This window comes from Oryza glaberrima, chromosome 8 (genome assembly GCF_000147395.1).
Source record: "Oryza glaberrima chromosome 8, OglaRS2, whole genome shotgun sequence".
NCBI lineage: Eukaryota > Viridiplantae > Streptophyta > Magnoliopsida > Poales > Poaceae > Oryza > Oryza glaberrima.
In genome coordinates, this window is record NC_068333.1 from 21,205,262 (window position 1) to 21,221,228 (window position 15,967).

Here is a 15,967-nt window from a genome sequence, read left to right on the forward strand (position 1 = left end):
GTCAAATCTCTATTCATCTGTAAATAAAGAAGAGGCCAGCAGCACATGTCCACAAAACAATGCCTGCACATCTTGTTGCTCAACACTCAACAGCATGGCCAGAGAAGAACCGCAGTCAAACCTTTGACAAGAGAGGAAAAATATGTGGAGTAAGTCCATAGAAGAGTAAGGCCACTGTTGTGCAAGAATATTCTTACCAATCATGAGATCCATATGGAACTTCATGATTTTCTTTGTAACCTTTTGAACAAAAACAATTCAAGGAACTCTGTCAGCAGTGAACAACATCAGTGTGTCAATACCAAGATCGGCCCATAATCAGCATCAGCGCCATCACCACAATCATCAGCTGCACCATCGCGGGCATCACACCAACAACAAAGACTAATAGCTAGAACATCATCCATCATGGGCGATCCCGTGCAATATCATTCTACTAGAAAACAGCAACCCGTCTCACGAACAGATAACTAGAAAATGACAAATGTTTTAACACAAGTTAATACGACAGTATCAAAATAAGGCACAATAGAGGTGAAAATACAAACCGACAACATAATTCTGACAGTACCAGGAAATACAATCTAGAAACCACGAAGAACTAGCAACCTTGAATCTGCTTCGGTGCTACTCCCATGCTCAGCCAAACTTTTCTAGTCCAATTTGAAGACTCTTCTTAAGCATCACTGGATCAACAAACTTTATTCCTGAAAGAAAATTTTAGTCTCCAGAAGTTAAATGGCTACGTAACACATGCAGAGGCAGAACAATATAATATAACCAGCTGTTAAGTCTGAAACTTACCTTGTCATCACTACCTGGGCTTCGGGAGCCAGCACGCTGTGGTGATGGTGAAACACTGCGTGAAGGAGGTGAACCTTTTCCATTTGTCTCTTTTTCAGGACTTCCATTGCGAGCAGGGCTCCTGCGTGGTGTTGATCCCTTGCGAGGAGGGCTAGCGCTGTGCCGAGTAGGCGATGCACTAACAGACGATACCAAATTAGCTGCAGACAAAAATCAAACCAAGTAATATATTATCATGAAGCTGTGAAGCACCTATGATATGAGCGGCTCCGACTCCTGCTTCTGCTCCTGCTTCTGCTTTTGCTCCTGCTCTTACTCCTGCTCCTGCTTTTGCTCCTGCTCTTGCTCTTGCTCTTGCTCCTACGCTTATCATCATCTCTTCCTCTACGACGGTTCTTGTAGTCTGGGCTTAAGCTTCGGCTTCGGCTTCTGCTTCTGCTTCTGCTTCTGCTGTGACGACGATGATCCCTATCCCTGTCACGGCCATGCCTTTCTCTGCTTCTGCTGCGACTTCGGCCCCTGCGTTCTCTATCTCTGTGGTCATCTCTGTGCCTGATTGAAACAATAAATACCATAAATCCCATGGGCTACTAAAATTTTACTGAAATCAGATCAAATAAAATCACTCTTAGATAGTTATACTATACTAAGTTGCCCTGCAATAATAAATGTCGCATCACCAAGCAAACGAGTTTTTTTTAGAGAAGGGGCAGATGTCCATATTTCATAATGCAAATAGGACCCTGTCCAGAGCTCTAGACCACTGAAGCCAACATGGAAATATTTGGGAAGGAAATTTATTTATTTTTTTTAGAAAAACAAGTTCCCTATGTGCAAAAGTAAAGTAAAAGGAAATAAGGTATGCACCTTCGCCTTGGGCTACGGCTTCTTGACCTGTCCCGTGATTTCTCAACCTCTTCTATGATCCTTCCTTTTCGTCTACAGAGATTGGAAGAACATAAACAAAATTAAAGATATGACTTCATTTACATAAGTAGAGGATAATAACAAAACAAATGTTTCTTAAAGTTCAACACAAATGAAAACAAGAATGAACAAAAGGTGATGTTCCATAACAACATTGCTAAAAAGTCCATGCATATCTGAGTGAGGCATCAGAGCCCACCAGATGTGCCTCACATCTATTCTTCACTTCACAATCACAGCCACCATCCCTATAGCACATGCAAATCACAGATGTACTAACTAGATCCACTCTATGAAATTTTGTTAAAAACTCAAACAAAAACATACAAGTTACATATCATTAAACCAAAACAATGTTCCTCTCTCTCTCAAAAAAAAAAATATGTTGTGTTCCACTCCCCATGAACTTGGTTGCAAGCATCTGGCTAATTGATCTGCTTCAGATTAATGCATTCACTAATTTAAAGAGAGAAGCAGACTCCCACTCCCTTTTACTTGTTGGATCCTCTTGAACATAATGTCTTCATGATAATATCCAAAAAAAGTTCAGAGTTGCATTGTCTATATCCAGCTATTTTTTAATGAGAAAATTAAACTGGAAAAAAACGGCTGGCCATAACATAGATAGTTAAACTAGGTGATTAACTCCAAACTACAAGCATAAAATTCATTAAGCACCATCAATCCAATCAATATTCCCTATTAACATACAATTCTAACATCCAATGATTGGATACCACTGCTTGACACATTAAAGCAAGATCCATTAACAACACATCAAACAAACAGTACAAATAACATGGTTGCCATGTTCAAACAATAAGCACCTACCCATGCACATATATAACTAGATATTGACATCACAATAGATCGAACGAGGAACCCTACTCACATTGGCTCCGCATTGGGCCCATACTTGGCAAACTGCACCATGATGTTCCTCCCATCCACATTACGCCCTGCACAGCGTAAAAAAAAACACCATCAGACTCAATCATCAGAAATTCAGAACGAAACCCAAACACAAAGGAATCAAAAAAAGAAAAAAAGGTTACGCACCATCAAGCCGATCTATAGCCTTCTGCGCCTCTTCAGCGTACTTGTAGCGCACGAACGCGAATCCCCTCGAGTCCCCAGTCCTTAATAGCGGCAACAAAATTTTGAGCAAAAACATCCAGCCAAAACAACGAGCAGAACAAACACCCCACCCAAAAAAAGCGGCTCCTCACCTCCGATCCCTCGGGATGAAGACGTCGACGACCTTGCCGTAGCGGTCGAAGAGCGGGAAGAGGTCGTCGGCCGTGGTACCTGCAAGGAGGAAGGCCGCGGAAACGCCGATTAGAAGGTGGGGCGAGCGAGCCAGCGAGCGGAGCGATTCCCGCTAGGGCTAGGGTTTGCTCACGGAAGCTGATGTTGAGGACGAGGAGCGAGAAGGTGTCGCGGATGTCCGGCGGCCCCGACCTCCCGAAGTGCGACATGGCGAGAAACCCCCGCCCGCCGCCGCCGCCGCGGGGGAGACCTAGGGTTTAGGGCTCCGGCGCCGCGCGAGCGGCGGAGTCGAGTCGGGGCGAGGGCGAGGGCGACAGCGAGTGTGTGCAGTGGAGAGGGTGGGGCTCGGACAGTGAGGGAAATCTTATCGACACGCGTTTTTTTTTTCCTTCTTTTTTTTGTCTGTCCGTACAGGTGGGCCCGCTCGAGCAGGCCGACAGTTGGTTGGGCCGTGCGCGCTGTTTCTTGGAAAAAGTACACCGAAGGTCCCTCAACTTGTCATCAAAAGATATAAAACGTACTCGAACCGCAATACCAGATATGCGAGGTCCCTTAAATATACAAAACCGGTCACAATAGGTCTCTCGGCGGTTTTGATCCCCGTTTTGTCCTACGTGGCTGCTGAGTCAGCGTGGGACCCACGTGGGCCCCACATATCAGCCTCCTCTTTCTTTCCCTCTTCTCTCCCTTCCTCTTCTCCCTTACGTAGGAGGAACTCATGTACGCCTTTTCGAACCTCTTCAGGAATGTGTGACGTCGGTCTCTTTTTCGGTGCCTCTCTCTCACTCTTCTCTGGCTTTGGGCAGGCCGGCGCCGGGGCGAGGTTGGTGAGGAGGTCCGGCGGCCGGCGATGTGGCGGTGGCGGCGGCTGAGACAACACGGAAATGGCCGCCGGCAGAGAGGGGCTGTTGCCGGCCTCCTTCCCCTTCTCCTCTCTCCCTAGATTTAATCGGCAGCTGGCAGAAGAGGAACAAGATGACGCCGACCTCCTCGCCGACGCCATGGCCACTCCCGCCTTCCTCTTCCTCCATGACGCAGCTTGCCGAAGCTCACCACAGCAGCTCCTCGCCACCGTCGACGTCACGCGCGAGCGTCCTGAGTACCTCTGCTCCCTCGTCCTCTCCAACAAAGTCGAGAACATCACATCGCATGTCTAGAAGATTGGATAGGATTGCAATCTGCAAATAAATCATAAATCCAACTCGTTCTTCACCGGGCATATTAATTTTTTAGGCTAAATCCTTCAATATCAACATGCGAGCAAATGAATAATCAAATTAGAAAATCAGAGATCCTGCTCAAACTGCAGCGAGCAAATCAGAGCTCCATGCCCATCTACATCGAGCAAATCATGAAAAGGCAAAAAAAAAAAAAGAAAAGAAATCACAAATCCATGCTCAAACTACAGCGAACATGGTCTTCGTCCTCGACTACCTTGGCAAGCTCCGCGTCCGCCAGTGTTGAGTTGTGATCCAAATTCATTTGCACTCCATTGGGCTGTGCGTCTGGGGACGCCCGGGGGTGCGGGGGCGGAGCCCCGGCGGTACGGATCATTATCCCTTTTAGGGTTCCACTATATATATACCTCTTATAAGCCGCCGTACGGCGATGAAAACCTCACCTCAGATATAGTGAAGATATTTTGCTGGCTGGCGCTCGTGGTTTTTTCTCTTCTATTTTGGGAGGGTTTTCCACGTTAAATCTCGTGTCTTTTGTGATTGATCTATTGTTCTTTATCGTTTGTTCGCCTATCGTTTTCTAACAAGTGGTATCTGAGCTGGTTCCCAGATTAGGGTTTCACGATGGCGTCGATGAAGTATGATCTACCGCTGCTAGACTACAAGACGAGATTCTTGCTGTGGCAAGTCAAGATGCAGGCTGTTCTGGCGCAAACTTCGGATCTTGATGAGGCGCTGGAAAGCTTCGGGAAGAAGAAAACGACTGAGTGGACCGCTGAGGAGAAGCGGAAAGATCGTAAGACTCTGTCGCTAATCCAACTTCATCTATCTAATGATATTTTGCAAGAAGTGTTGCAGGAAAAGACTGCTGCAGAACTTTGGCTCAAACTGGAATCGATCTGCATGTCTAAAGATCTAACCAGTAAGATGCATATCAAGATGAAGTTGTTCTCGCACAAGTTGCAGGAGAGTGGTTCTGTGTTGAACCACATATCGGTCTTCAAGGAGATCGTTGCCGACCTAGTGTCGATGGAGGTACAGTTTGATGATGAAGATTTAGGTCTTTTACTGTTATGCTCACTGCCTAGTTTATATGTAAATTTTCGTGACACCATACTTTTAAGCCGTAATGAACTAACCCTAGCGGAAGTTTATGAGGCGCTCCAAAACAGGGAGAAGATGAAAGGTATGGTTCAGTCTGATGCGTCGTCCTCTAAGGGCGAAGCATTGCAGGTCAGAGGCAGATCTGAGCAGAGAACCTACAACGACAGCAATGATCGTGACAAGAGTCAGAGTAGAGGCCGTTCTAAATCCAGAGGTAAAAAGTTCTGTAAGTATTGCAAAAAGAAAAATCACTTCATTGAAGAATGTTGGAAGCTGCAGAATAAGGAGAAAAGGAAATCTGATGGTAAGGCCTCTGTTGTTACCAGTGCTGAAAACTCTGATTCAGGAGATTGTCTTGTTGTTTTTGCTGGTTGTGTTGCTAGTCATGATGAATGGATACTTGATACTGCATGTTCGTTTCATATCTGCATTAATAGAGATTGGTTTAGTTCTTACAAGTTTGTGCAGAATGGAGATGTTGTGCGCATGGGAGATGATAACCCACGTGAGATCGTGGGCATTGGCTCCGTTCAGATCAAGACTCATGATGGCATGACACGCACGCTGAAAGATGTGAGACACATACCAGGGATGGCGAGAAATCTCATCTCTCTCAGCACACTTGATGCAGAAGGATACAAATACTCCGGTTCAGGTGGAGTTGTAAAGGTATCGAAAGGTTCTCTTGTTTACACGATTGGTGATATGAATTCTGCAAACTTATATGTCCTTAGAGGAAGTACATTACATGGTTCTGTTACCGCTGCTGCTGTTACTAAAGATGAACCTAGTAAGACTAACCTGTGGCACATGCGTCTTGGACATATGAGTGAACTTGGTATGGCAGAATTGATGAAGAGGAACCTGCTGGATGGCTGCACTCAGGGTAACATGAAGTTCTGTGAGCACTGTGTTTTTGGTAAGCACAAGAGGGTAAAATTCAATACCTCAGTTCATCGCACCAAAGGTATACTTGATTATGTACATGCTGATTTGTGGGGGCCTTCCCGTAAGCCCTCTCTTGGTGGTGCTCGTTATATGCTTACCATTATTAATGATTACTCTAGAAAAGTGTGGCCTTATTTCCTGAAACATAAAGATGATACATTTACTGCTTTTAAGGAGTGGAAAGTTATGATAGAAAGGCAAACTGAAAAGGAGGTAAAAGTACTTCGCACTGACAATGGTGGTGAATTTTGTTCGGATGCTTTTGATGATTACTGCAGGAAGGAAGGCATCGTTAGGCATCACACCATCCCGTACACTCCACAACAGAATGGTGTAGCTAAGCGCATGAACAGAACCATCATCTCCAAGGCTCGTTGCATGCTGTCCAACACTCGCATGAACAAGCGTTTTTGGGCAGAGGCTGCTAACACCGCCTGCTACTTGATCAACAGGTCGCCTTCTATCCCACTTAATAAGAAAACTCCCATTGAGGTATGGTCTGGTATGCCTGCTGATTATTCATACTTGAGAGTTTTTGGATGCACTGCTTATGCTCATGTTGATAATGGAAAATTAGAGCCTAGAGCTATTAAGTGTCTATTTCTTGGTTATGGTTCAGGAGTAAAAGGATATAAGTTATGGAATCCTGAAACTAACAAGACCTTCATGAGCAGGAGTGTTGTTTTCAATGAATCTGTTATGTTTAATGACAGCTTGCCCACAGATGTCATACCAGGTGGTTCAGATGAGGAGCAGCAATATGTTAGCGTGCAGGTGGAGCACGTGGATGATCAGGAAACTGAAATTGTTGGTAATGATGTTAATGATACTGTTTAGCACTCACCTCCTGTTTTGCAGCCACAAGATGAACCTATTGCCCATCGCAGAACAAAGAGGAGTTGTGGAGCTCCAGTCCGTCTTATTGAGGAATGTGATATGGTTTATTATGCTTTTAGTTGTGCTGAACAGGTGGAGAATACTCTTGAGCCAGCCACATACACTGAAGCTGTTGTTTCTGGAGACCGTGAGAAGTGGATCTCAGCTATGCAGGAGGAGATGCAGTCTCTTGAGAAGAATGGCACATGGGAGCTTGTGCACTTGCCAAAACAGAAGAAGCCTGTTCGTTGTAAATGGATCTTCAAGAGAAAGGAGGGTTTATCTCCTAGCGAGCCTCCGAGGTTTAAGGCAAAGGTTAGTAGCAAAAGGTTTCAGTCAAATTGCTGGTGTTGATTATAATGATGTGTTCTCTCCAGTTGTAAAGCATAGTTCAATTCGCACATTCTTCAGTATTGTTGCTATACATGATCTTGAGCTTGAGCAGTTAGATGTGAAGACAGCATTTTTACATGGAGAGCTTGAGGAGGAGATATACATGGACCAGCCAGAAGGGTTCATAGTACCTGGTAAGGAGAATTATGTTTGCAAGTTGAAAAGATCTTTGTATGGTTTGAAACAGTCTCCTCGTCAATGGTATAAAAGGTTTGATCCATTTATGTTGTCACATGGCTTTAAGAGGTCTGAATTTGATAGCTGTGTGTATATTAAATTTGTTAATGGATCACCTATATACTTGCTGTTATATGTTGATGATATGCTGATTGCTGCCAAGAGCAAGGAACAAATCCCTACATTGAAGAAACAGTTGAGTAGTGAGTTTGATATGAAGGATCTTGGTGCTGCTAAGAAAATTCTAGGTATGGAAATCACTAGAGACAGAAATTTTGGTTTGTTATTTCTTAGTCAGCAAAGCTACATTAAGAAGGTTCTTCAACGTTTTAACATGCATGATGCAAAGCCTGTTAGCACTCCTATTGCACCTCATTTTAAATTATCAGCTTTACAATGTGCTAGTACTAATGAGGATGTAGAATACATGTCTAGAGTTCCATATTCTAGTGCTGTTGGTTCTTTGATGTATGCCATGGTTTGCTCCCGGCCAGATTTATCTCATGCTATGAGTTTGGTTAGTAGATACATGGCTAATCCTGGTAAAGAACACTGGAAAGCTGTTCAGTGGATTTTCAGGTACCTCAGAGGCACAGCTGATGCTTGCTTGAAGTTTGGCAGGACTGATAAGGGGCTTGTTGGATATGTGGATTCTGATTTTGCTGCAGATTTGGATAAGAGAAGGTCACTCACAGGTTATGTGTTTACCATTGGTAGTTGTGCTGTGAGTTGGAAGGCAACATTGCAGCCTGTTGTTGCCCAGTCTACCACTGAAGCAGAATACATGGCTATTGCTGAAGCATGTAAAGAATCAGTTTGGCTGAAAGGATTGTTTGCTGAGCTTTGTGGAGTTGATTCTTGCATTAACTTGTTCTGTGACAGTCAAAGTGCTATATGTCTCACCAAAGATCAGATGTTTCATGAGAGGACAAAGCACATTGATATCAAGTACCATTATGTTCGCGACGTAGTCGCGCAAGGTAAGCTAAAGGTATGCAAGATAAGTACTCATGATAATCCTGCTGATATGATGACAAAGCTTGTTCCTGTTGCTAAGTTTGAGTTTTGCTCGAGCTTAGTTGGTATAGTGGTTTAGCCCGAGAGGCTATTTGGCGCCGAAAGTGTTTTTTTTTTTGTCTTTGTTGTGTTCAGGGTGAATGATTGAGTATGGATCATCATCCCTTTTAGGGTTCCACTATATATATACCTCTTGTAAGCCGTCGTACGGCGATGAAAACCTCACCTCAGATATAGTGAAGATATTTTGCTGGCTAGCGCTCGTGGTTTTTTCTCTCCTGTTTTGGGAGGGTTTTCCACGTTAAATCTCGTGTCTTTTGTGATTGATCTATTGTTCTTTATCGTTTGTTCGCCTATCGTTTCCTAACAGCCAGGACGTGCTCCGGACCTACTACGTCGCTACGCACGGGTGCTCCGCCGTCAACGCATCTAGGCCGTCGATGACTCTTCCATGCCTCTGTCCGCTCCGGCCACCACAGCGACGGCACGCCCTTCTCCAGTAGGAAGTGGCGCTACGACGGGTCGTAGTGCTGCATCAGCGCCGAGAGCAGCAAACCCAGTGTGGTGTCCGCCGCCGCCGCCACCGCCGCCACGTCGCCGGCCGCTGGATCTCCTCCCCCGCCTCGCCCGGGCGCCGGCCTGCCCAGAGCTAGAGAAGAGAGAGAGAAGAGGAAGGGTGAGAAGAGGGGAAAGAAAGAGGAGGCTGACATGTGGGGCCCACGTAGGTCCCATGCTGACTCAGCAGCCACGTAGGATAAAACTGGGATCAAAACCGCCGAGGGACCTATTGTGACTGGTTTTGTTGTGACTGGTTTTGTATAGTTAAGGGTTCTTGTATATCTGGTTTTAAGGACGTTATTGTATCCTGATAACAAGTTCAAGTTGAGGGACCTTCGGTGCACTTTTTCCCTGTTTCTTTAGTTGGGCCTCCTTTGGACGGACTGAGATTATGGCCCATCATCTTATGGTTTAGTATAAACCTGGATATTTAGGGGCTATTTGGCGGAGCAATGTTCGTTGTAGAATTCAGAAAATGAACTACTCTCTCCATCATTCTAAAATAAACCAATCTGATTTTATTTTAAGATGGAAGAAGTAGAAGCCAAAAGATAAATTCTCATCAGCTGCTTCTTACCTGTTGATGAGTTGAATTCTCAACACCAGTTGGAGCTCCAAATTCTTACTAGTTCCTAACTTGTTTCTCAAAATCTAGAGCTTCACAAATAAGCCTTAATATTTTAACTATTCTGGCTATACACGAGGATTAATCAGGTTTGAGACCAATTCAAATGAGACTAGGACGATAAAAGAATTAGGTATAAACGTGCATATGTAAAAGCATGTACAATAGACAACTTTAGCCAGCTATATTGCGTCCATGACTCTGCTGGAAAAACTGGTGATCTAGAAAAGGAAGGAGTGGAAGAAAAGATGGGCATGTGAAAAAAGGTAGATCTCTCTCTCTCTCTCTCTCAGTGAGAACTCTCCAGGAGAAAAAAAGAGAGTGCTTCTTCCTCGTTCCGTCCGGCCCCTTTCCCCATCAATTCAGACGACATTCACTCGTCGGTGATAGGAAAGAGGGTTTAGGTAGTCAGGTTCTTCCCGTAGTAGGGTCTTTCCCCTTCTTCTTTTTTTTGGTTATTTTGGGTCTGTTGTACAGCACAAGAGGCTGTCTCTGTTGCAATTTCTCTTGTCTTGATGCTGCTACATGGATTCAAGTGACTGGCTTCCATGGATTTATCCTCGACGTCCTCATATAGAAGTGATGAGGATATCCATTGCAGGAGGTCGCGCCGGCTATCATCGTCATCTCCGGCAAGTTATTCATGAGGATGCATGCCTTCTTTGTCACCGAAAACGGGTCTTCAAGGGGTGGCTGAGTTTTATTTGTTTTGTTAAGGAAGCCTCAACCTCCAACTACAGAGGCCCCTTGCGGGTATGCTTCCTGGTGTTCTTCCATAGCTGTTATTGATCTTCTTGCTCCTGTTGTCGTCACAAAAGATTTGGCCTTCATCTTGGTGGAAGAACGAAGGACTTGATTGCTTTTTTTGTCTTTAGAAGGCCTTCTTTGCAAATTTCAGATATGTATCTCTTTTTGCCCATCTGTTAGGGGACTCTCTGCAAAACTGCATGTACTTGCAGTTGTCTATCAATATATCCTAAGGTGGTGAGACTAAACTTTATTCCCTGTTACATCGATGTTTGGACATCAATTTGGAGTATTAAATATAGATTATTTATAAAACTAATTGCATAAATGAGAGCTAATTCGCAAGATAATTTTTTTAAGCCTAATTAATCCATAACTAGCACATGTTTACTGTAGCATCACATAGGCTAATCATGTATTAATTAGGCTCAATAGATTCGTCTCGCGAATTAGTCCAAGGTTATGGAATAAGTTTTCTCAGTAGTCTATATTTAATACTTCTAATTAGTGTCCAAATATCCAATGTGTCTGGGACTAAAATTTAGTCCCTGAATCCAAACAGGCCCTGAGGCTAGGCTCTAGCCTCAGTGTGTTTTCGAAAAAAAAGAAGAAGAGGAAGGAGTAGAGAGTGTTAACTCCACACACATTCCAAGGTATGTCTAGTTGTATCAGGTTAGCTCCTATTTAACTATTGGCGGATGATCTCTTCTCGAAAGAGTAAAAGGATAAACACAAATATGAAAAATATTTAAAAAATTAAGAAAAAACCATAGCAATTTGTTTTGAGCCAACAGTAAGTTATAGTATTATACTTGCTCTAAATTAAGCTGCAGTTGGCGTAATATAGGGAGGGCAAATTCGTATACGAACATAACTCATATTAGGATCTGATGACTCGGTGACCTTTGATAAAATACTTTGTTTATAATTATTTGTCATTGGGTGTTATTCATATCCTAACATTTGACCATTCCTATTGTAGCAACGGATTCATGAATATTTAAAACTATGCTATAATATTGAACTACATTAATTACACGCTAAATGTAACCATAAATCCCCCCCCCCCCCCCCAAAAAAAATTATAACCATGCAAACAATTTTTTTACTCGTTAAAATTTGATAATTTTAAATGATATGATTAAACTATGTTTATACTTAAAAGGCAATTTGATAATTTTAAATGATATGACTAGACTATGTTTATACTTAAAAGGCACCCATGGACTTCTCAACAGAAAAGAAGATAACCCTCCTGTAGGACCAATTAAGCAGTTGGGTTATGCACAGTATCATATATAGGAACTCCGGACTTGTAACTCTATTCTTCATGCTTTCAGCTGGTGATCTATCATCTCTACATGACCTGTCAAACTTGAGAGACAATAGTCAAGTTACATGGGGCATGGATTAGGTTCGTACGTACGAGAGCGCTAGCTCAGACGGCTCAGTCGTCAAGTGTCCCTCTTTCCAGTGCGATAGTGTGCATCCTGTGCTAAGCTGCCACCTTTCTCTAAGATGTCCTAAGCAGCCACAACCAGCTACACTTTTCATTACATCATGCACTGTCACGATCCATGTATCAGCGATTGAAAAATAATTTATTAGTAAAACTTTTATGTGTGTTTTTAACGGTTTAAAATAAAGTACAATAAAAAAACATCAAAATTAACTCTCAAAATAAGATTTAAAATTAAAATTGAACTACTCGTCGACAAGTCATGCATTTCAGAAGAGCAAACGCAAACGCAGTATGAGAACAGTTTGATTAAATACATGCCAGGTGTAACCACGCCATTCAGCAGCATCAAGCCGTGATTATTGAGTGAATAAACTCATACCTGCTCAACAAGAAAATGGAGAGAAAAAGGCAGGTCTCGATTATTTGTTAACTATGTCTATGTATGGAGTGTAGTTTACTTAATCTTTTTTTTTCCTGAAGCCTTTGTGGCACATGTACAATCTTCTCAAACCTAATTGTCTCAAGAGTAGGAGGTTCGGTCGCCAACAGCAACGAACACAAAGAGAGCAACATCCACTTTCTATTCTGTCATGTCATGCTCAAAATTCAGCGGAAAGGGGATCATCGACTGCAAATGCATAAGTACTCCTAGAAACTAATGCAAATATGCACAAAATGGTGGGTATAAATCCTTAACATTTAGTATTGATTTCTGTCCTACATGCATGTAATCAGTGCAACAGTAAGAATACTGTTCTCTGTTTAATTACTCTAGAACTACTCCCTCCGTCTCTAGAAAAAAAAAATGAATCTAAGGACCTAGTATGACGCATCCAAATACAACGAATCTGGACAGTGGCATGTCCAGATTTACTGTACTATGATGTGTCACATTTAGTACTAGATTGGTTTTTTTATGGGACGGGGGAAGTAGCATGTAGCATCTTATTTTTGTTCAGCACCGACAAAAAGGGTAAATTGCACAACATATATTTTGAACTTTTTTATAAGGATCAGAATCAATAACACGTAGGAGTCATTATTTACTATTCCATCCGTCCCAAAATATTAGAAGCTTTGGTTGTATGAGACGCATCTAGTAATATAAATTTGGACAAACATCCAACCAAAGCTTCTAATATCTTGGAATGGAAGGAGTAGTATGTTTTTGCCTCAACTTACTCCCTCAGTCCCACAAAAAACCAACCTAGTACCACATGTGACGTATCCTAGTACTACGAATCTAGACATACATATAATGTCTAGATTTATAGTACTAGAATATGTCACATCTGATTCTAAATTCGTTTTATGTGGGACAGAGGGAGTATTAATTAGTAGTATGATCTAGCTGGACTAGTAATTAATAATATTATGCTCCACCGTGATGTCTCAAGGAACAATGCTATATGAGCTATGCACTGGCTACCCAACAGAAAAATTGGAAACGCAAGGCATTTTTTTAGAGAGTAGCTTTTACTTGAAAGTATAAGGGCTTTCATAGTGCGGTGATTTATCATCTGGTCTGAGGGGATCACCTATATATTTGTCGACAAATTTTCTACTAAAAATTTGACAGATGTAATTATAGTACAATCGTAGTGTAATTACACTATAACTTGTATATAATTACACTGTAACTTGCATGTAACTACAGTGTAACTTGTATGTAAGTTTCACGTAATTTTGAATCGTTAGATCTATTACAAGATTTGTTCTGGTGAGGAAGAAAAAAAATCACAGCACACACATATGTGAAAGGATTTATTCCCACGACCTCTATTTTACTGAAATAACATGTTACCGAGAGATTCTTGAAAGTTACATACAAGTTACAGTGTAATTACACTACGATTGTACTGTAATTACATTTCAAATTTTTGGAGGAAAATTTATCGATAAATATATAGCAAATTCGTTGTGACTAAATTTGGTCAGCCGTTCTTTGCATGGATCGAGGCGTGGTGGGTGGGGGAGAGAAGTTTGTGACGTGTTGTGGAGAATGTTGCTTGGCTCTCCCAGCGTGATTTTGAGGCACATTGCACTGTGGATCATGTGGCCTTTGAAGGTCTTGAGCTCACTTGGCAGCCCAGGCTAAACAAATTGACTGACGCATTGCTATTGTCCTAAGAGTATGGTACATTAGGCAAAACAGAAACAAAACAAGTGACTGCTAGGAACTCTAGCTAACTACACGGCATAGGCACAAAGGCTCTAATGTCGCTGGCAAAACGCAAACAAGTCAGGAGGAACAAAAGCTAAACGCGCGACATTGAAACAAAGAAAAAAAATGATAGGACAAACCCTTGACTCCCTAAATATACAACTTCTATCCACGCATCAAAGATCTATGGATCGAAAAAGTATTGTGCCAATAACATGCATGTAGGATGCTAAAATTTCTTTCTATCAAAACAACATTATGGCTATATAGCGAATTTGACTAACCCAAATGATTTTTATGTACTCTTCATAGCCACTCTTTTGGTATTTGCTTAAAAAAGAAGCATGGTGAGTCAGTTGCATCAACTTGTGCATATCCTGCCCATGGGTGGATATATATCAATAGGATATTCACAAGTTGACAAAAAAATTTAAACTTCTTTGCGCATTTTTTTTGAACGAATGATTCTTCTTTGCATATATTTTTTGAACGGATGCTTCTTCTTTGCGTATTTATCTTTCTAAAAATGTTATACTATTGTAATAATTGATGGTGGTTTTGTGCATTTTAGATACAACGTCTGATTTATCTATTATCTTAAAAAATGTAGCCAAAGCTTTTTTTTTTTTGTTGGAAATATAGCCAAGTTGACAAACCTAAGGCACAAGATCAAGTTGAAAAAATTAGTATCACGTCCAGAAACGTTTTTGTATCTTTCACGACAGCCAAAAACCATCAGGGAAAATCAAAATACGGACAGAAAAATTGTCCTTGACGATGACCCGACAGGGAAAACCTGTCTGCTTGACTGTGTAGCTACTTATGAAACATCCATGTATTCTCAACATCCTTGGATGGAACTTCGTTAGTAGAAGTAATAGCATTATAAACAACACGAGTGGGAAATTAAAAGATGTTGGATAGTCTGTCCAATATACTGTCTCCGTTTTTTAATAGATGACACCGTTGACTTTTTCTCACATGTTTGACCATTCGTCTTATTCAAAAAAATTTATGTAATTATAATTTATTTTGTTATGAGTTGTTTTATCACTCATAGTACTTTAAGTATGATTTATATCTTATAAATTTGCATAAAATTTTTGAATAAGACGAATGGTCAAACATGTGAGAAAAAGTCAACGGCGTCATCTATTAAAAAATGGAGGGAGTATATTGAAAAAAAATGCCTGTGATATTTGTGCCTTCTATTTCTTAAAAAAAATCATTTATTTAGATAAGTATGATGGCATAAATATATGCTAGTCCCATACTTTTTTACTTCTAAGGACACTCGAAACTTTCATTTCTTTCTTATCCGAATTTGCACTTTAGTGTTTTAACATCGCCACACACTTATACATGTATCTCATCTGGTAAAATTCATGGTGGTAGAACCTGCTCACTCGGGTTCTAAGTCTTAGACTCGGCACATGCGTTCGTATTTACGGCTAATTATTTTTCAGTGGTAAGTCACGTACCCGTTGACAGTGAGACGCCTATAGTAACTTCGTAAATCTCAAGATATGCCACCCTAGTATCTGAAGGTACTCATAGAAATAAGATGTCCGTGTGTGCATTCATAGAGAGTGCACACATTTAAAAGAGCGCTTATACAACCTAGTATTTGACGATGTTCAAAGATAGGGTGTACATGTATGTGTTCATAGCAGTGAATGCGTGCGTGTTTATGTGAGCGCTTGCGGCCTAGTATTTGG

At 41.7% G+C, this 15,967-nt stretch overlaps 1 protein-coding gene across 1 annotated transcript; it reads right to left on the reverse strand.

Moving 5' to 3' along the window:
- Positions 1-454: 454 nt before the first annotated feature.
- Positions 455-3,339, reverse strand: LOC127781566 (serine/arginine-rich splicing factor SC35-like). The gene is made up of 8 exons (XM_052308534.1): positions 3,134-3,339; positions 2,961-3,039; positions 2,791-2,870; positions 2,624-2,690; positions 1,672-1,743; positions 1,057-1,356; positions 805-982; positions 455-707 (listed from the first exon to the last, which is right to left on the reverse strand). The coding sequence occupies exons 1-8, from the start codon at positions 3,207-3,209 to the stop codon at positions 702-704; spliced, it is 858 nt and encodes a 285-aa protein (XP_052164494.1). The 5' UTR covers positions 3,210-3,339; the 3' UTR covers positions 455-701.
- Between the last annotated feature and the right edge of the window lie 12,628 nt (positions 3,340-15,967).